Consider the following 21493-nt stretch of genomic DNA (forward strand, 5'->3'; position numbering starts at 1 on the left):
TGGGGACAGGTTAGTGTGTGGTCAACTCAATCTTCTGTGGGGACAGGTTAGTGTGTGGTCAACTCAATTTTCTGTGGGGACAGGTTAGTGTGTGGTCAACTCAAATTTCTGTGTGGACAGGTTAGTGTGTGGTCAACACAATTTTCTGTGGGGGGCAGGTTAGTGTGTGGTCAACTCAATCTTCTGTGGGGACAGGTTAGTGTGTGGTCAACTCAATTTTCTGTGGGGACAGGTTAGTGTGTGGTCAACTCAATCTTCTGTGGGGACAGGTTAGTGTGTGGTCAACACAATTTTCTGTGGGGACAGGTTAGTGTGTGGTCACATATTATTCTGTAGCGTGAGCTCTCTGCAGTCTAGCCCCATCTTGCATTACATAGTAAAGAACATCATAGCATGAAGTTGTTTCTAGGTAAAACTTTTTTAAATGTTTTAATTTTTTAAATTTGTTTTAAAAAATAATATTTTCTACATTTGTATGAAGCTTACCACATCACATTTTTACATCAAACAATATAACATCATTACTGCATAACAAATCAGGTGAAAATATATAACAAGTACTAATAATTTGTATATTGATCACCATCTCAGAACTAATGCATGTTAATTCAGTCTTGTAAACATGTCACACACTAACCTAATCAGACTAATTATCTGTGTATACATATCTAGACTGTTTCAATTATTGTTTAGTCTGGCCACCAACTACTTTAGTTGAAACTTTTTTCCTAGATATTTTCTGATGGACTGTTGGAATTTCCCATTCTATTTATACATGGTGTGGAATTTCCTTTTCCAATCAAGATTCATGTGGTGTATGCATACTTGAAGTAAAAATATGCCCCAAGATAAAAAAATACTTTCTTTGATAGATCTGCATGTGGTGATACACATTGACATGATACAAGCTGTCATATTACATGCAGAAAATATACTGACATGATATATGGAGACATGCAGAAATACATTTGCTCTAAACAGGCAACTTGGTGTTCACAAGTGCTGCTTTCATTTGGGTCAGGGATAATGAGTGTTAAATATTTGCAGAATAGTGTTATAATTTATCAGAGCACATTAAAAAATTAAATTTATTATGGACCCTTTATTATTGTGGAATCCTATCTTTATTATCTATCTTTAGCTGACCCAGATAACTGCTAAATTCACAGATGTACAATTTTTGCCAGTATTAAACTAAGCATGACAATTTCAATCACAAATTTCCATTATTCAATAAAAACTATTTTACTATATTTCAATAAAAACTGTTTTACTATATTTCTTCAAAAACTGAATATTTTGATACACTATATATTTTGATTACAAAATGAATGCCTACTTTGAAAATGTTCACAAGTAATAAAATTCACATTTAAAAAAAATTCTATTTGTTATTGTTGGTGTTGTAATACAAATTAAAGCTAGTTTTGGGAGAAACATTGGTGGTTTTATTTTCATATTAGAAAATTGCTGTTGTCCCTGATTCACTGTGAATTGAGCTGTGTGACACCTTGGTGTCATGTGAATTAAGTGGTGTGACACCTTGGTATTATGTGAATTAAGTGGTGCAACACCTTGGTATTATGTGAATTAAGTGGTGCGACACCTTGGTATTATGTGAATTAAGTGGTGCAACACCTTGGTATTATGTGAATTAAGTGGTGCGACACCTTGGTATTATGTGAATTGAGCTGTGTGACACCTTGGTGTCATGTGAATTAAGTGGTGCGACACCTTGGTATTATGTGAATTAAGTGGTGCAACACCTTGGTATTATGTGAATTAAGTGGTGCGACACCTTGGTATTATGTGAATTAAGTGGTGCGACACCTTGGTATTATGTGAATTAAGTGGTGCGACACCTTGGTATTATGTGCATTAAGCTGTGTGACACCTTGGTGTCATGTGAATTAAGTGGTGCGACACCTTGGATGTCATCCATAAATGACGTCACGCTTTTTTTGACGATTTTTACCTCCCCTTTGTCACACATCGTCACAAAAAGCCAGACCCCGCCCCCTAAAATAACATCACACCTCAGCCTACAACCCCCCTCAAAAGTGCAGTTGAATTTTTTTTTAAACATCGACATTTTTCCAAAATCCTGTCTGAACTTTGTCAAAATAAAGTATTTTAATCAATTCCTATTACGCGAAATAACGTCTAAAATTAGTTTTCTAACATTGCTTTTTTATAATGCAAAAGTGTGACGTCGCACCATCTGAACCCCCTCCCCCCCCCCCCACTACCCCTCATCACACACCGTCACAAAATTACGGACCCCCCTTTAATTAAGTGATTAATTCGAGTGTTAAATAGAGGCAAATCGAAAGTTTGAGGGGGGTGCACATCGCAAGTTTGAGGGGGGGGGTGCAAATTGAAAGTTTGAGGGGGGGGGGGGTGCAAATCGAAAATTGAAAGTTTGTCCCCGGGAAGGGTCGCTACGCCTCGGGGGGTGACACTATTAAGTGCCGCACCGGGTGACACCCGACCTCGCTACGCCACTGCACCTAGGTATTATGTGAATTAAGCTGTGTGACACGTTTGAATCATGTGAACTTAAGTGGTGTGTCACCTTTGTGTCGCGTGAATTAAGCTGTGTGACACGTTGGTGTCATGTGAATTTAAGTGGTGAGTCACCCTATATAATTTTAATATTATATAAGATCTGACCAACGAGTAAGCCTATTGGCTATTTAGTAACTAACTATTTAGTTGCTAGAGCTGCAAAAAAAAAATGTTGTTACACCTAGATTTAGATCTACTAGATCTAGATAAGATCTATTTTCTCTATCTATGATTTAGATCTAGATCTAGAAGTAGATCTAAAATCTAAAGGCAAAGAAGAGGCGGCATTCCCATTCGAAGACTTGCATCATCCAACTCATCATTAACCCCGCTGTCATTGAAAATATGTCATCATATATTTTGGTTGAATAATATCTATGTGCAGTTTGTCATCAATAAAATACTACCGTACGTTATAAGTAGGCCTTATATCCGGCTATTTAATTACATTTTCGTAAGGAAACATCATTTACATAGTCTATCTAGTTATTATTTAATAATAATATTTAGGCGTAGTATCATCGACATCTCTGGTAAACCTGAAACGGGAAAATCCTGAACTGTAAAGGCGACCGAAAAGTCTATTTATAGATCTAGACTAGGTATTTGCGCAATAAAACAGTTCTGCATTTCTTAAAAATGCAAATTCGGAAATGTAGATTCTACCAGTCTAGCCCCATGACAGGCAAGTGATGGAGATCTAGAAATCTAGTTATAATATTTAGATCTAGTTGCTTTATTATAGATCTAGTATAGACCTTACATATAGATCTACGTCATAGGATATAATCTAGATCTACTACTAGATCTAGATCTAGTAAAAGCTTAGAACTATAGATCTAGATTTACTGATTTAGATTTAGGGATTTAGGTTACTAAAATTTTCAAAAGGACGTTTTATTTTACTACCGTTTTAGAGCAGTTTTAAGTGATGTTTTAGTTTTATTACAACAATACAATGACAATGAAGTCACAATGCTGTGTTAGAAAAAATTTTACCGCCCCCCCCCCCCCCCCTCGAACAAAATGAAATTTATATAATTTATATATAAAATATATACTTTTAACAGTGTCCGCCCCCCCCCCCGCTCCCCCGAAGAAAGTCTACCGCCCCCCCCCGAAAATTTCAAGTGCCCCCCCCCCCCCCCAGAGAAAAAAGTCTGGAAGAAACACTGAGCTATAATCTAGTGCTGTTACTTGTCATTTTCTTTAAATTTTTCCTTAAAAATAATACATGCTCTAAAAATGCATGCTTTCTAATGATACCGAATTATATAGAACGAGCCGACCTGCTGTATAACATACGCAGCTATTTAGTTGTTTTATTTTCTACTTGCTGCGACTGAAAATATTGTGCTTTAAAACACTCAGAGGCGTATCCAGGTTTTCGTTGTAGGGGAGCGAAAAGAACAAAAAAGGCGCCGAATTTTTAACACGTTCTATATACGTGTATTATATATATATATATATATAGCTGTATGTCATTAATTCGCTATGATGTAAAATAAATTGAAAGTAGCACTCTGACGAAATAAGAAAAAACACACAATGTTGGCCGACAAAACAAAAATTGTATCAATCTAAACAATGTATATATATATATATATATATATATATATATATATATATATATATATATATATATATATATATACACTACAACCAAAAACAATGAACGTAACACAATCTGTTTTGTAATTCTTGTAAACAAAATTTCTTACATAATAATTCCTGGGAAATTATTTAAGACAAGGTAAATAGGGGAAATAATCACTCTCTTAATATAAATATGTATATATTCACACATTTAATTGTAAATGTCAATACAAATAAATAATTACTTTAGAATATAATGAAATTGTTTAAGGCTATTTGTGTTTACAAAATGTTTTTGTCTATAATCAGAATTTAATATATCGTCATCATAAATGCTAAAGTATTACAGCATAATGAAAGTTTTTAAAATCAGAGTTGGTATAAAAGCACGCTTTTCGATATATTAGAAAAACATTCGGAATAACAGCCTACATATAACTGAATATCTGTCTTTCAGTACTAATTCATATATTTCAATTATCTACTGCTTCTTTGTGTTCTTTAAAGATCATTTTTTAAACATAGTGATAGGTATGGGTTAGATCACTGTATTGATCACACACCTTTTTTTACTGGTAATTTCAAAAACAATATTCACAGAGTTTTACGTTTAAAAAGCTAATTTTCTGGCGGCATGGTACTATGGTACATCATTACGCGTTCTCTACATGTACTTAACAGATCAGTTCGGGGTGGGTTGGGGGGGGGGGGGGATGGGTTCAACTTCATGCACCACTGTCCGTTCACTTTAGGTCTATTATCCAACCCAGTGTATACCTAGGTGTGACATTAATGTCGATCTACACAATTGTGGTGGTGAGGTGTGTGTGTGGGGGGGGGGGGGGGGGGGGAGGGGGGGAGATAACCAACTCAGAGTGAACATAGCATCAGTTTTTAGATGACTGTTCTAAACATACATAATATATATTACACAAATATATATTACACAAATATATATTACAGAAATAGATTTAAATAAGTAGCAGTGGTATTATGACAATAATTTTTTTACAGAGGGGTCCATGGGGGGGGGGGGGGGGGGGTTGTAACTGTTTCATATAATTTGTAATCGTAATCACTATCGCTCAAACTGTTTCTGTATTGTAATTTTTTTTAAATTAATCACACGATTCAAACTGTATATATAAAGTAATTATGTGTGAAGTTTTATGTATAACATTTTTTAATTCAATTATTCGTAAGCAAATACATTATACAGTTGCCTTAAACTTAACACCCCTCTTGCCAAGTGGTACTACCGTAGAGGTATTTTAAACATTGCAATACATCGTAATGGTTATTTTTAGAAAGGTAAACTGATGCAGCTGTTAATACGTGTTGTAAACGTAAACACTACTAGACTAGAACAATAATGCTTAATTGCTGCATGAAAAGAAATCTTTTGATTTACATAGATGTGCCGAACAAAAATATTTTTTTAACAAATATCATTGTTTAAAACTTTGAATTTAAAAAGTTTCCAAAAAGGCGCCACTTTGCTGAAAATGGCCAGAGGGGGAGCGGCCGCTCCCCCTGCTCCCCCCTGCGTACGCTACTGAAAACACTATTAGTATCTCGTGAAGGATGATTATCCTCACCCCCCCCTCCCCCCTCTGTCTGTGATGACAGTTTACGGACAACAATGAAAAGATCAATCAGAACTTGTTACCTCCCCTTAGTTTCAAATTGTTTAAAAACTAAATTATCTGCCCCTAATAGCCGTCACCCACCAGTCAGGTAATACACAAGGGAAAGCTAACAAAACCATTCACGGTGACGACAGGAGTAAGACAGGGATGTATGCTATCGCCAATGATATTCTTGATGGTAATCGACTGGATCATGCTGAGGGCCACAAAAAATGACACAGGAATCCAGTGGAGTTTTACAAAAAGGTTGGAGGATCTTGATTTTGCCGATGACATCTGCCTACTATCTCATAAGCATCAACACACGCAAGCCAAACTAAATCGGCTGTCTGAAGAAGCCTCCAAAATTGGGCTAAAAATCAATAAAAACAAAACAGAGGTCATCAGAATCAATAACAGCCAGGACCTGCCCATACAGCTAAATGGAGAAGATTTACGAGAAACAAACACATTCACATATCTGGGAAGCGTGATCAATAAGGACGGGGGAGCAGACGAGGACATAAAATGCCGTATCAACAAGGCTAGATGTGCCTTCAACTCGCTGCGCCCGATGTGGAGGTCCACGGCCCTGTCACTCCGGAGGAAAATTGGGATTTTCAACACAAATGTTAAAGCAGTGCTACTCTATGGCTCGGAGACCTGGAGGGTTACGAAGACAAATACTGATAGGCTACAGGCGTTCGTAAACAAATGCCTACGACATATACTCAAAATAAGATGGCCGGACAAAGTATCAAACAAAGACCTGTGGCAAATTTTAAAGCAACAGCCAATAGAGAAAGATATTAAGGCCCGGAAATGGGGATGGATTGGACACACGTTAAGAAAAGAAAAAGAAAACATCGCAAAACATGCACTGGACTGGAATCCCCAGGGGAAAAGGAGGGTGGGCCGACCAAAGAAAACATGGAAGAGAACGGTTGAGGAAGAGGCAAAAACAGCTGGGCTCTCATGGGCACAGATTAGAGGAGCAGCCCAAAACCGAGTCCGCTGGAGATGTGTGGTTGCAGCCCTTTGCTCCCCAGGGGCCATATAGGAATAATGATGATGATGAATAGCCGTCACTAATTTGCCCCCGGCTCTACGATTGTAAACATTTAGCGTGAACCACACAGGGTCCGTAGCGGACCTTGAATCCTTGAAAAACCCTTGAATTCCAAAAAACATCTCAAGGCCTTGAAAAACCCTTGAATTTCCCCAAAAATGAGCAAAACCCCTTGAATTTTATAGATAAACCTTGAAAACAGTGCGTAAATCGAATTTAAAAAAAATTTTTAATTCTGATGGATCTAAAATTTTTCTGGCTTTTTTTTTTTTTTTTTTTTGCCGTGGGTCTGCGTTAACTTCGGAGTCTACTATTTCCAACCCTCTCCTTCGCTGAGCGTGCGCTATGACCTCAACCTGACCAGTTTTGCATAAGCTCTTCCTAACCTAGATTCTTGATCGTGACGTAAACGATAGCCGAGGGCTAAATTTAGCATCGTTTTTTCGGGTATCTCCGTTTACGAACGAGTTACTAGATTCTAGATCTAGATTCATTGTTTTCTGTTAGGGCCTACCTACTTGTACGGTTTTGCCCGTAAATTTTTCGATTTTGACAAACCTGTTGCGGCATTAGGCCGCAAATGTTACGCAAAAGCCCACAGTAAACATCAAAATCGATTTAGTGTCGACCTTTTTTTTTTCTTGTGTTAAATTTCCGTGTTATCCGGTTCTATGGTTTCAAACATCTTCAATCATAACAATCAACCAATAACTATTAACCAACAAGATTTCCTAATGCCAATAGGCATATTAATCACGTTCGTTAAAAAAAACCAATGGCAAATGACGTAATCGTCAATCTCACGTGCGCTATGGACCAAATACACATTGACTGTATCAGATGGGTGAGGCTGTAGACAGAACTTTTTGATGTCATTCTTGACGTGGCTGTCTGGTTATTTATGACGATATAGGTTGGGGTAAAATTCGCATTAATTATGTGACGTCAACAATGGGCTACCGCTAGGCTATGTAATTAAAATAAACTAAATCCTAACATTACCAGCTCATTAGCATCGCCGATTGTCTTCTTAAAAAAAGGAAAGATTTTGCGCCGACGTAAAAAAAATTTTGTATTTATCAAAAGAAAAGAAAAATAATTTGAAGGACTATGACTGTGCTGTTTTCACTCAACTTTACGGACACTTTTTACTACCTCTCACTTCAAGGTCGCGCTGACCGTAAGACCTATGACACGAGACCACGCGCGAGCACAGTAGTGTCTCACGGTCAAGGCAGTTCTACAAACGCTGTTTATCTAATTTTAACGTGGTTATCTTTAATATTGGGCTTACTGCTAGATTTAAGCGAAAACAAAAACTAGATCTAGATCTGCATCGTTTTAGGTCATTGAACAAAATATGTAGGTCTGCTATAATTTAGTTACACCATCTAGCAGGGTCTAGATCTAATTGAATTTTACTGTGGTAAAACGTCCTTGAAATGTTTAAGAAGCCTCGAATTACCGTGTTTGAGAAAATTGCCGCTGTCACTGCCCCCTCCCATCCGCTTGTAAAAAAAAAATCCGCTTTTCACTTTGTCGGGCGGCTACATCTCTGACATGAGTATTACTATCGTAGTTACTTGTGAAATTGTTAAAAAAAAAACAACTTAATTTTGTTATTCCGCGATATGAACTAACTTAAAACTTCCACGATATTTCTTTACGTCATCATGCATATCATAGGTGGGGACATTGGGGTTGTCCATAAATGACGTCACACTCGTAGGGGGAGGGGGGATCCGTAATCGTGTGACGGTGTGTGATGAGGGGATTGGGGGGGGGGGGGTCAGATCGTGGTACATCACACTTTTGCATTATTAAAAAGCAATGTTAGAAAACGAATTTTAGCATTTTAGAAAACTGTTTTAATAAATTTTTAAAAGGAATTGATTAAAATACTCTATTTTGACAGAGTTCAGACAAGATTTTGGGAAAAAAAATCCTATTTTAAGAAAAATTGAACTGCAATCAAGGGGGGGGGGGGGTGTGGGAGGGGTTATAGGCTGAGGTGTGACGTCATTTTTTGAGGCCGGGGCCTGGCTTTTTGTGATGTGTGACGGAGGGGGGGGGGGGAGAGGTAATAATCTTTTAAAAAGCGTGAGGTCATTTATGACATTAAGCAGGATAATTTCTACAAGCATAGCTAGGTTTTTTTTTTTGTTTCTATATGTGTGCAGACTCCTTTTTAAAGGAATATGTGTGCAGAGTCCTTTTTAAAGGACTATCAGACAGACGAACCAATGCTTCCTTTTATGTATAATGACCTGATTCTGATTATCACTTGACATTGACAAGTCATTCAATTGAAGTTGGGTTTGTTGCTGACTCTCTAATAAAGTCTCTAGAAAAAATAAAAAAAGCAAGTGAGCTTCAAATTCTCAATTTGAAATCTGATTGTAAGACAACTTTGATAGGATTTTCATCAAATTTTTTTGTTGAAATCTCCATTACTTTAGTCATTAGTAAGAGACTTAGCCTAATGCAAATGTTTAAAAATAGAGCCAGTTCACCAAAAAAATGAAGGGAATTCTTCACATCCTAGTCAACAAATGGAAACTGAATCAGCTGAGTGTGACCAAGTTCTGTTTCAATTTTCAACATTCATAGATACATGTACTCTAAATGGTTGTCTATCTAAATCTAATTTAGAACATGATAGGCTGGACATTTTTTTCATAGAACAGCTTGGTAGCAAAATTTCTTATGTGAACATTTGGAAAATTGTTAGACATCTATTGCTTCTGTCCCATGGTCAAGCCAGTGTTGAAAGAGGTTTTTCTGAAAATAGAAGTTGGAGGAGTGTCATTTGACACCAAAGATACTGATTGCAAAAGGGATTATGCTGGACTCTCAGACAATCTCCTGACTTTGATAATTTTGTAATAACACCAACATTATTTCAAAAATTGTGTGTGCAAAAAACATACATCACCCTCATTGTAATGCCCGTTAGTGGTAGTTTATACCTTGAAATTCCCCCCAAAATCACCTTGAAAACCTTGAAAAAGCCTTGAATTTTCTTTTGGGATTTGGCTATGGACCCTGACCACAGCTCACCAGACTGCTGGGGGTGGGGGTGATAACAATAGGGTCTGTTGCTCATGCCTGGAGAGTGAGAGAGGGGGAGGGTCGGCGTGCATATGTGGTAGTGGTAGTGGTGTCCCACATGGTCCCACATAGAGAATTATATATATAGATTAAAAAGAATTTTTAGGCCAAGGCCTATGTCAGAATATGAATGTTTCTAGCGCAGTTAGAACTTGGGAAATAATTTACTTGACACAGTGCTGACCCCTCCGCCACACATCATCATAAAAGGCCAGAAACACCCCCCCCCCCTAAACTGACGCCACACCTCATCCTAAACCCCCCCCCCCCCCCCCCCCCCCCTCAAAATTTGCAGTTGCATTTTTCTTAAATCATTGATGTATTTCCAAAATCTTTTCTAAACTTTGTCAATCAAGAGTATTTTAGTCAATTTCTATTACATTTTATTAAAACAGTTAAAGTTGGTTTTCTAACATTGTTTTTTTATAATGCAAAAGTATGACGTCACACCATCTGACCCTATCTGAATGAATGATTTACACATCTATTTATAATTTATAGATCTATTCTAGAATCCAGACCAAAATAAATAGTTTATTATTTGAAAAAGATACTAAATAGTCCTACTGTTTTAAAGTCAAAACATTCCTGATACCTTATAAAGTTAGATGAAATAGTAATTAGTCAAAACATTCCTGATACCTTATAAAGTTAAATGAAATAGTAATTAGTCTAAACATTCCTGATACCTTATAAAGTTAAATGAAATAGTAATTAGTCAAAACATTCCTGATACCTTATAAAGTTAAATGAAATAGTAATTAGTCAAAACATTCCTGATACCTTATAAAGGTAGATGAAATAGAAATTAGTCAAAACATTCCTGATACCTTATAAAGTTAAATGAAATAGTAATTAGTCTAAACATTCCTGATACCTTATAAAGTTAAATGAAATAGTAATTAGTCTAAACATTCCTGATACCTTATAAAGTTAGATGAAATAGTAATTAGTCTAAACATTCCTGATACCTTATAAAGTTAAATGAAATAGTAATTAGTCAAAACATTCCTGATACCTTATAAAGTTAAATGAAATAGTAATTAGTCTAAACATTCCTGATACCTTATAAAGTTAAATGAAATAGTAATTAGTCTAAACATTCCTGATACCTTATAAAGTTAGATGAAATAGTAATTAGTCTAAACATTCCTGATACCTTATAAAGTTAAATGAAATAGTAATTAGTCTAAATATTCCTGATACCTTATAAAGTTAGATGAAATAGTAATTAGTCAAAACATTCCTGATACCTTATAAAGTTAGATGAAATAGTAATTAGTCAAAACATTCCTGATACCTTATAAAGTTAGATGAAATAGTAATTAGTCTAAACATTCCTGATACCTTATAAAGTTAGATGAAATAGAAATTAGTCTAAACATTCCTGATACCTTATAAAGTTAGATGAAATAGAAATTAGTCAAAAAATTCCTGATACCTTATAAAGTTAGATGAAATAGAAATTAGTCAAAACATTCCTGATACCTTATAAAGTTAAATGAAATAGTAATTAGTCAAAACATTCCTGATACCTTATAAAGTTAAATGAAATAGTAATTAGTCTAAACATTCCTGATACCTTATAAAGTTAAATGAAATAGTAATTAGTCAAAACATTCCTGATACCTTATAAAGTTAAATGAAATAGTAATTAGTCTAAACATTCCTGATACCTTATAAAGTTAGTTGAAATAGTAATTAGTCTAAACATTCCTGATACCTTATAAAGTTAGTTGAAATAGTAATTAGTCAAAACATTCCTGATACCTTATAAAGTTAGTTGAAATAGTAATTAGTCAAAACATTCCTGATACCTTATAAAGTTAGATGAAATAGTAATTAGTCAAAACATTCCTGATACCTTATAAAGTTAAATGAAATAGTAATTAGTCAAAACATTCCTGATACCTTATAAAGTTAAATGAAATAGTAATTAGTCTAAACATTCCTGATACCTTATAAAGTTAAATGAAATAGTAATTTGTCTAAACATTCCTGATACCTTATAAAGTTAGATGAAATAGTAATTAGTCTAAACATTCCTGATACCTTATAAAGTTAAATGAAATAGTAATTAGTCTAAACATTCCTGATACCTTATAAAGTTAGATGAAATAGTAATTAGTCTAAACATTCCTGATACCTTATAAAGTTAGATGAAATAGTAATTAGTCTAAACATTCCTGATACCTTATAAAGTTAAATGAAATAGTAATTAGTCTAAACATTCCTGATACCTTATAAAGTTAAATGAAATAGTAATTAGTCTAAACATTCCTGATACCTTATAAAGTTAGATGAAATAGTAATTAGTCTAAACATTCCTGATACCTTATAAAGTTAAATGAAATAGTAATTAGTCTAAACATTCCTGATACCTTATAAAGTTAAATGAAATAGTAATTATTATCAAGTACAGACTATCTGGAAGGGCCCTTTAGTTTATACTTTACTTCAGTTATATATTTGTTCATATGGCTTGTCTTAGTTTGTGCCTAGCCTCTGCTAGTAAAGTGCTAGATCTGCATCAACATTAAAAAAATTTACTCAAGGGTTAGAGTTTTATGAAGAGAATGTACCAAGGCCTACTACACAGTGCGCAGAAAGATAAGCACATAGTGACATTATTCATATTAAACCTCAGCAACATTTCCCATTTTTAAAAAAATGTATGACAGAATTGTACCATTGATTTGAATCATTTGAAACAAAGCTTCTTGAAGTAATGAAGTTTTTATGATAACGCCAATGTTTGTGTTTTTGGCAACTCAATTAACTCATTACCTTATTTTAATAGCTGTAAATTTTAAGAAATTAATTTTAATTAATCACTGTTCTATTCTGATAGGTTTATGCCAGACTGATTAATCGACTACACAGCCTAGGAAATGGACTGCACAGTTCCTTTTCACCAAGGCTTTTTGCTGGGCAGGGAGGTAGATATGAAACAGCTGCAGATGGGATTTATGTTGATTGATGAAACTACACGATCCACCGTTTCTAAGGTATCAGCTCTATATTTTCCTTCTAGTTTAGGCAAGGTGTTGTTTAGCTTTACTGTTTGTCTGATGTAGGGTAAGCCGGGGTAATTCCACACACGGGGTAATTCCACACACTATATACTAAATACTCTCTATTTTTAATGGGAGTAAAGTTTAATTAAAAGTTACTATTCCCTGTTTCTAAGAGGTCATTTCTTGTACTTTTTGATACTATTAGAGAAGCGTTTATCTACAATCAGAGCAAGAATTTTAATTTTATCTGCATCTATCTTGAAACATCCTTAGGTAAGTACAACCCCTGCACTTTTTAATAATAGTTTATTTTGTCTTATTTTTAATTGTTGTCAATTATATATTGATTTTATGAAAGCTTAATCATTTTTGTTAATAGTAACAGTTAATGATGCTAGATTCAGCCTTTAATTTAGAACAGGAAAGCATATTTTTTTCAATAGTAGGTGTGGGGCAATTCCACACACATGGTGTGGGGCAATTCCATACACTATAGTTTGGAATGTCCCATGTTGCTTTTTATACTCTTTAGAGAGTTTAGCTATTATTTTAAACCATTTAAACTGGTTGTGGCTAATTCTGCAATTCACAACTCATGATTTAATCTAAAAAAAAAAATTTAAATAGTACTAGATCTAGTACTATTTATTTTTAAAAAGACTCTGCTATTAAAGTTAAGTAAAATTTCCACAGACTTCTTTTATTTCTTTATCTATTATTCTTTTTACTGTACCTATATTATTTATTATAATTTATGCAATATTTAGAGCTAAACATCCCCATACACAGATTAGTAATTACACTTTCTAACATTTAATTTTTATTTTATTTCAGAATGGTCCACAATTATAAACGAAATACTTCGGCCTATGACAGATGAGAGCAGAATTCAGGAGGAAGAAATTGAGGCTTTCTCCTCACCCAGTGATGAAGAGTGGTTGCCACCATGCAAAATTGTTTCCAAGGAGAAAAATGTTTTTACAATTTTTTTAATACATCAATTTTAAAATTTTTATAATGTGTGTGGAATTGCCCCATTTGCCATGTTTTCACAATAAAAATGAAATATTGAAAAAATTGTATTTTATTTTGTGAATTATCTCTATATTTGTTTGCCATCATATAAGTAATGCATGTCTAGTTACACCCTCAATATTATATTATGGTAGTGTTAATTTTAGATTTTTTACAAATTTTTTAGAAAAGTAGTGTATGGAATTACCCCAGGTTACCTACATTAGTGACTAACATAACCTACAGGTCTGATATCCATTTTGTTAGGGACTACATGCTAAAAGTAGTATATTTTAGGTAGACCTATTGAAGCAAGCAGTATATTTTGGGTAGACTTATTGAAGCAAGCAGTATATTTTGGGTATACCTATTGAATTAAGCAGTATGTTTTAGGGAGACCAGTGGATATCAAGCATTATGTTTTAGGTAGACCTATAGATATCTGTATTGTTTCAAATTTAATGAATCTCATTTTTCCTTTCTAACATTTTAAAATAATGTTTTAAAAAATGCTTTCAGCTGAATCTTGTGACCTCCAAGTTTACAGAAGTACGAAGTTTAAAAGACATTTGTGACATCTTGAGCATCTCACCTGAGTACGTCTTCAAGGTCAAGGCCAACAAGATACAGAATGACACCGTGTCTGCTTGCCTGCAGAATCTGTACAAAGATGACTCATTCACGTTTATATTTAGAGTCACATACTTGCAGGTGATGCTTTAGATGCCAGATTTGTTAAATAAAATGAATAAAAATAAAATATTCAAGTCAGTTATGACCCAATGCATTTTGACTTAATCGCCTTTATCCATTGGGTTTCTATCCAATTATATTTGTGCAAAAGCTTATCTACCGTCTTTTCAATCTCTAAATATTGTACAAGACAGTGTGAGATTAAAAAATAAACCAGAGGTTTCTGTTTTGATTCTAATTTTATTGTATGCTGAGTTTCCAAGTGAAAAATCTAAGCAACATCTAGCACTTTTTAAATTTAATTTTACAAATCTAATAACATAAGGAATTGAGTGAGCTATTAAAGCTATTAGAGTTACAAATCAGACTTTGCTGTACAATTTGGCATTTTTTTGTATATTTATTTATTCGGACATAACCTGTATATACTATGTATAACTTTGTCAACTGGTAAATCTCTGGTGTTAGTTGGTGCACATGCATCTATTGCTCTCTGTAACAAAACCTTTGTTGTTAGCAAATATGTAGCTGTATACAGACTACATTTTATACCATGCCAATCACTTTTACGAACAAATTACTGTAACTCTGTTATGTGAAACACTTAACTTTTTTCTTTAATCATTGCCTTCAGCCACTGTATTTTGCTATATTTTGTTTCATGTAAAAATCTTATTTTTTAATGTGCAGACTGTGTAAAATTGTTCACACTGTTTGTGTTCTGGTGAAAGTTTTAAGGTGAACATGGTTGAACAATGTTGATTGAAGTTGTTGTCTGCCCACAGGAGATCCAGCACTTGGCGCCAGACTTTGTGCCTGTCTGCTGTAAGGAAGGGGCCAGCGAGAGCCTGAGCACCACAGAAAGTCTGCTGGCTGATGCTGCCTCCATGTACAGTGAACCAGGGCAGAGCAGAAGCATCCAGCAACACTGCACGCACTGGGTCAAGACACTGGAGGTTGGGAATGAGATGATCACCATGTTTACAATCTCTTCCCCTGGTAAGGAGAACAGAACATCAGTTTAACTTGCAGTTTCTACCAACTTTAACTTTAGTCTGTTGGTTGTTGGAGAACAGAACATCAGTTTAACTTGCAGTTTATACCAACTGTAGCTTTATTCTGTCGGTGTTGTTGATGTTGCAGTTTGTACCCTTGTAGCTTTAGTCTGTTGGTTGTTGGAGATGTTGCAGTTTGTATGGAGAAAATAGAGATTTGATAAAGTTACAGCCGGGGCTTAAGAGAGTATCTAAGTCCATGTTTTTATTGAATTTAGAGGGGTCGGCGTGGTCGAGTCGGTAAAGCTCATGGTTGCTAAACCGAAAAAGTCTCGAGTTCGAACCCCCGAGCAGACGAGGCTCGTTAGCTGGGGACAGCCACTCTTCTAGGAGAGACAACTCCAAAATTAAACAACTGCTGCCTCGTAGTTTGTTCTTGGTTGGACAAAGGCTATGGAAGCAAATCCAAAAAGAAAAGCAGGCTGAAATCGGAGTCAATGGCCTCAATGGCGCATAACCAGTTGACACGTAACGCTTAATTGTGTTGGAGGCGTGGTCGAGTCTGCAAAAAAAGCTCATGGTTGATAAATTCGAACAAAGTCTCGAGTACAAACGCACTGGCAGATAAATCCCGATCCCCTTCAACACTAATAATTAAGAACGAAGAAGAAGAAGATTGAATTTAAGATCCTTAAAGAAAATGTTTTTCTTATTTGTACTCTGCAGATAAGGAGAATTTCACAAAATTTTACTACAAAGTTTGTAAGTGTCTAGGAACCTATAGTGGTGACAATGTTGGCTCTAGGCTAGAAAAGTTGAAGAAAGTCGCGTCCAAAATTGACAAGAAACTTGCCAGCAAGCACTACAGCAATGTCCAGCTTGATGTGAAATATTGCCTCTTCCACGAGCTGGAAAAGTATCCCTCGAGTTTGTCTGGGATGGTGAAAACTCTGGAAGCTTTCATGGACCTGTGTCTGGGGTGGACTAGCTGTAAGGACAGCCTCAAGTACGAGGTGGACAACAGGAGCATGAGGAGTAGAGATGGGCTGGATAAAGATGAAAAAGAATCAATAACAAACCTTATTTTGAAAAACATGCCCAGTAAGTATTCTATTTCTTATTATATTTCATTTTAAAGCTAAAAAAATATCTAAATCATTTCCATTGAGCAAACAAAAAAGTTTCGCTTTAGATTTTACAGCTTGACTCATAAAATGCCAGATCATTTAATTGTTTAATGTAATTTAATAGTTTTTGTATTCATATAATTTTTCTCATCTCTATCTGGCAACTCAATTTCCCATTTCATGTGTCATAACTGTACCAGCACCTGTACCTGTAAGTGCTGATGCTGCTATCCACTGTATACCAGCACCTGCACATGTTAGTGCTGATACTTGCTATCCACTGTGTATACCAGCACCTGTACCTGTAAGTGCTGATGCTGCTATCCACTTTATACCAGCAACTGTACCTGTAAGTGCTGATGCTCATCTTGTATTCCAGGCTTCAAGTCAGGAGCCACTGGCCAGTTTGTTGAGTACCACCCAGGGAGTAAAGGCTTTGGTGAGCTGAACGATGAGGAGGACGGGGATGGAAACTATGACAGCTTTGTTGTACTAGAGCAGACAGGGCCCAAATTTTTTTACAACCTCAGAGTTATTTTACAGCCTTTTGAACAAAGTAAGTTTAGTCAGACATTCAGTTGAGTTTGGCTCGTTTGTGCTTTTTTTTTAATTTCTAGACCATATTTTTAGCCTTGCTATTGTTCTTGATTTTCTTTCTCAATATCTCCAAATGAAATACAGCTTGTTATTTAAAGAGAATTTCTAAGAAAATTAATTTCTTATAGAAAAAAAGGAATTTATAGTTTCAGAATTTCTGTGTATCACTTTAAAATTTTTTTTTAGTTATTCTGGGTGTTTTGAAACAGCAATTTGAAGTCAGTAGCATTTCTTTCCTTCTCTTTACCCACAGCCCCTGTTTTTCTATCTACCCGTCTTCACAATTTCAACTTGTTATTTCAGCAAGACCAGCTCCTAACTCTGGAAATCTTGAGTACTTAAGTCTTCACAGTCTCAACTTTGCTCCTTATCCCGAAGATGTGTGTGTTATGTTGGATAAACTTTTCCATCTCTTATGCAACTGCGAGAAGGCTGCTAATCTAATCCAGGTACCCCAGCTTGTATCATTTTGATTGTAGCTAACCTACCTGAGCAGACACTTCATTGTTGGAACTTTCAAGTGATGACTTAATGACTTCCTAAATATAAATTACTTATGGATATATTTTTTAAAATTGAAATTAAAAAGAATGTGGCTTTAAAAGTAAATTTTCATTTTCAAGCCGGAAGTCTATGCAGGAAGTGATGTAGAGGTCACCTGTTTCTGTGACCTCTACATATGAAGAGATAGTGTGGTCAGCACTATAAATGTGGTATTAGGGTTATTAATTTTCTTTAATGATCAGGTAATGTCAGTAGCATTTCTATTTCAGGAATTTTTCAGGAGCCAGAGGTTTCTGGTAGATAACAGAGTGGATGAAGGTAACAAAGTGTTGAAGAAAATTCAGCAGACGCACATGGTTTTACATGAAACAGTGGTCAGCTTAGACTTTGTTCACCTCCCCACTGAGGAGAGCTTGCAGGACCTTCTCTCTAATGACCCTCTCACTACTGTGCAAGTTTTTATTGAGGTAAAGACTAGCAAACATCAAACATTTATTTCTTCTTTACATCTTGTAACAGTAGCTTTCAAATACTGGTATATAGATTTTAATGTGCTTTCTAATTCTGATACAGTAAAACCAAGTAATTTAATTTGAGTTGAAATTGGCAGGAACTTGATATATTTACGTTCTTATCTGACAGGAAGTAACATCCAAGCTCCCGCCTGGCTCTGACCTGGATTTGTTACTGATTGGTAAAACTGGGCATGGTAAAAGTTCAACAGGAAACTCTATCCTAGGGGCGCACAAGTTTGTTTCTTCAGCAGACGGAGACTCTGTCACCACTCGCACGAATGTAGCTTGGTCTGAAGTAGATGGACGCATACTTAAAGTTGTTGATACGCCTGGTGTCTGTGATACCAACTTAGATACCGATGCCTCCTCCATAGATCTGGCCATCAAGTCTATCAGTGAAGCCATCGCCAACTGCCCTGAAGGATTTCACGCCCTGCTGCTCATCATCAGGTTTGGGACGCGCATGACGACGGAAGAGAAGAAAGCAATCGGACTGCTGAAATGTGTTTTGGGCGAGGACATTATCAAATCCCACTGTGTTTGTGTCGTCACCCACGGGGACAACTTTGAAAAGGAAATCAAAGAAAAAACCTTCACCGATTGGTGCCACAGTCAGAAGGGGGCGCTGAAAGATTTGTTTGAAGAGTGCAACCATCGCTGCGTGCTGTTCAACAACAAAGCTGAAGACCCTAAAGTCATGAAGAGTCAGCTGATTCGACTGGTTGCTAAGGTGGACAGTTTAAAAGGAAATGGCACCCGCTATACTAATGCAATTTTTGAGTTTGCTCAGAGAGAGCGCAGCAGGATCATCCAGGAGGAGCAGGTGCCGCAGGTGAATGAAGATTTGATGCGAGACATCCAGATGATCTTGGAGTATCTGAGCACCATGGTGCAGAACACAAACGAGCACAAGTACAAGGATGAGCTGGCCAAGCTGAAGGAGAAAGTAGACAACCTAAGTAACAGAGTCACAGAAACAGAGAGTGGCCAGCTGGGTTGTCTGGTGGATACTGTGTTTGGTCTGGCTGCCACTATCCACAACAAACTGGATGAGATAGCGGATCGCCCTGAAGCAGACAGCCCGGATGTCCCCAGGGGTGAGGGTGTTTCCCCCCAGTCTGATGCAGGGAATGAGGAGAATCTGTTTGACAGCAGTGACTTTGACATGCACAGGGGGCGCCTGCAGGTCTACTACGATACAGAAGTCAACCCCAAGTCTAATTTGGTTAATGAAAAAGTGGCTGAAAAAGTGAAAGAAGAAGTGAAGAAAGGAGGTGAATGTTTCCCTGGCAACTCGCTGGTGATACTAGAAAGTGGAGAACATGTCACCCTCCAGGACCTAAAAACTGGGGACAGGGTGATGTCCAGAAGTAACGATGGCCGTGTGTGTTTTGATACAGTCTACATGTTTGGGCACCAGGATCCCCGAGCTTCACACGAGTTCATCACATTGAAAACAACAGCAAGCCAAGCTTCCCTGACCAGTGGACATTATGTTTACTGTGTGAGGAACGGTGTAGAGCTTTGTTTAGCTGCCAGGGATGTGAACATTGGGGATGAACTGATTGTAGCGTCCCCAGACCAGTTGGCCAGTTTTCCAGTGCAAGAAATCTGTCATGAGAGAAAAGTTGGCCTGTTTGCCCCTTTCACCACCGGTGGCCAGATTTTTGTTGATGGCTGTTTGATGTCTTGTTATGTGGATGTGCTGAAGCCACAAGTTTGTCACAGTTTGCTATGGCCTGTCAGACAGTTGTACAAACTGTCTCCCACCCTCCTAGATCATGTCAACGGTATTTCAGCGAATGAGCCCGTGCCACCATGGGCCAAAGCTTGCATGAAGCTAATGTAAGCTCGTTGCAAGAAAACAGAGTCTTGATTTACATGCTTTCTGCAGTCACATTTAATTTTAAAGAATTTACTTCAAATAGTGTTACAGGGTGACACCATTTTAAAATTATTCAATTGAACAATTAAAATATTTGATTACATTTAATAATTTTAATTTCATGTAGAATTTAATGTAATTCATTAAGTTTAAGTAGTTAATTATTGTAATCACACTTTGTTTAGATTTACATAAGAACGATGTTTTTAGTAACCTATCTATTCACATAAAAAAGAACTAATAAAACAATTTATGCAAAAAAAAATGTTGAAAATAATTATGAACTTTTTCTGAAATTTGCAATCAATAATTTAAGTTGTAACAGTTGTTTTTGTTTTCAATATAAATTTATTTCACAAATGCTTTTTGAAATAATTAAAGACAATTTTTTTTATTTTGATGATTATTAACAAACTGTTCCATATTCTGATGTCACTTTCATGTAGCTATTATTGGATTAATCAGGTTCAAATTTAATACAACTTTGTTAAATTTATCATTTAACTTTAGAGTGATTTGTAAAATCAAGTGCAATATATTAATTTTTTATCTTACTGTACTAAATCTGATTTGATTGGATATACCTGGTACTTACAATAACCAGGTCTAATGATTCAGATTTATGTTTTAACTTTACTTTCAGCTTTTTGGTGTATATTCAAAATTTGAAAATAATATTCTACCCTTTGAAAAAAAAAGCTAAGCCAGTTGTATATTGTGTGGTTGATACGCAAAGTATTTATTATTTTGTTAGTGTAGGTTGTGACTATAAGAGAAGTATTTCTGAGGTCTTATATGCACCATGTACAACATTTATATATCATAACAAATTTTGAATTAATGAATAAAATATTTGTAGATCCATCCTCAGTTAATGCTAATTCTTATATAATTTTAATGATTATGTTATTCTTTCATCTATAATAATTATTTTGCTTAAGTTTATTTGTTCCATAGACTTAATAAAAATGTATTATTTGCTTATCAGGAGTTAAGAGGGAATAAAACTGGAAAAAACTTTTGATTACTCTTGTTAAATTTGTGTGTACACATCGTAACGTCCTATAATTAGATTAATTAGGCTACTTTAACATTTTAAATTAAATACACAGGGGCTGTATTAGACAATGATTTGAATTTTTATGGAGCACCACTTCAGGCCAAGTGTTTGAAA

At 35.7% G+C, this 21493-nt stretch overlaps 1 protein-coding gene across 3 annotated transcripts; it reads left to right on the forward strand.

Moving 5' to 3' along the window:
* Nucleotides 1-2606: 2606 nt before the first annotated feature.
* On the forward strand, nt 2607-21354 carry LOC131941315 (uncharacterized). 3 transcript variants are annotated; one of them, XM_059300512.1, is made up of 9 exons: nt 2607-2631; nt 12824-12980; nt 14523-14714; nt 15482-15695; nt 16418-16792; nt 17198-17374; nt 17719-17864; nt 18189-18386; nt 18562-21354. In XM_059300512.1, the coding sequence occupies exons 2-9, from the start codon at nt 12864-12866 to the stop codon at nt 20281-20283; spliced, it is 3141 nt and encodes a 1046-aa protein (XP_059156495.1). In that variant the 5' UTR covers nt 2607-2631; nt 12824-12863; the 3' UTR covers nt 20284-21354. The 3 variants fall into 3 exon arrangements, with proteins under 3 accessions (XP_059156495.1, XP_059156494.1, XP_059156493.1); XM_059300511.1 differs by lacking the exon at nt 2607-2631 and adding an exon at nt 2952-2976; XM_059300510.1 differs by lacking the exon at nt 2607-2631 and adding an exon at nt 3143-3253.
* The last annotated feature ends 139 nt before the right edge of the window (nt 21355-21493 follow it).

This window comes from Physella acuta, unplaced genomic scaffold (genome assembly GCF_028476545.2).
Source record: "Physella acuta isolate Inbredline_101_S28 unplaced genomic scaffold, ASM2847654v3 ptg000357l, whole genome shotgun sequence".
Taxonomy (NCBI): Eukaryota; Metazoa; Mollusca; class Gastropoda; family Physidae; genus Physella; species Physella acuta.

Bases quoted from the DNA above. Each gene is read 5' to 3' on its own strand.
- LOC131941315 (XM_059300512.1), top strand. From the start codon at position 12,864: ATGGACTGCACAGTTCCTTTTCACCAAGGCTTTTTGCTGGGCAGGGAG. The intron at 12,981-14,522 runs GTATCAGCTCTA...AAATGCTTTCAG, and splicing joins CACGATCCACCGTTTCTAAG to CTGAATCTTGTGACCTCCAA. The intron at 17,375-17,718 runs GTAAGTTTAGTC...TTGTTATTTCAG, and splicing joins TTTACAGCCTTTTGAACAAA to CAAGACCAGCTCCTAACTCT.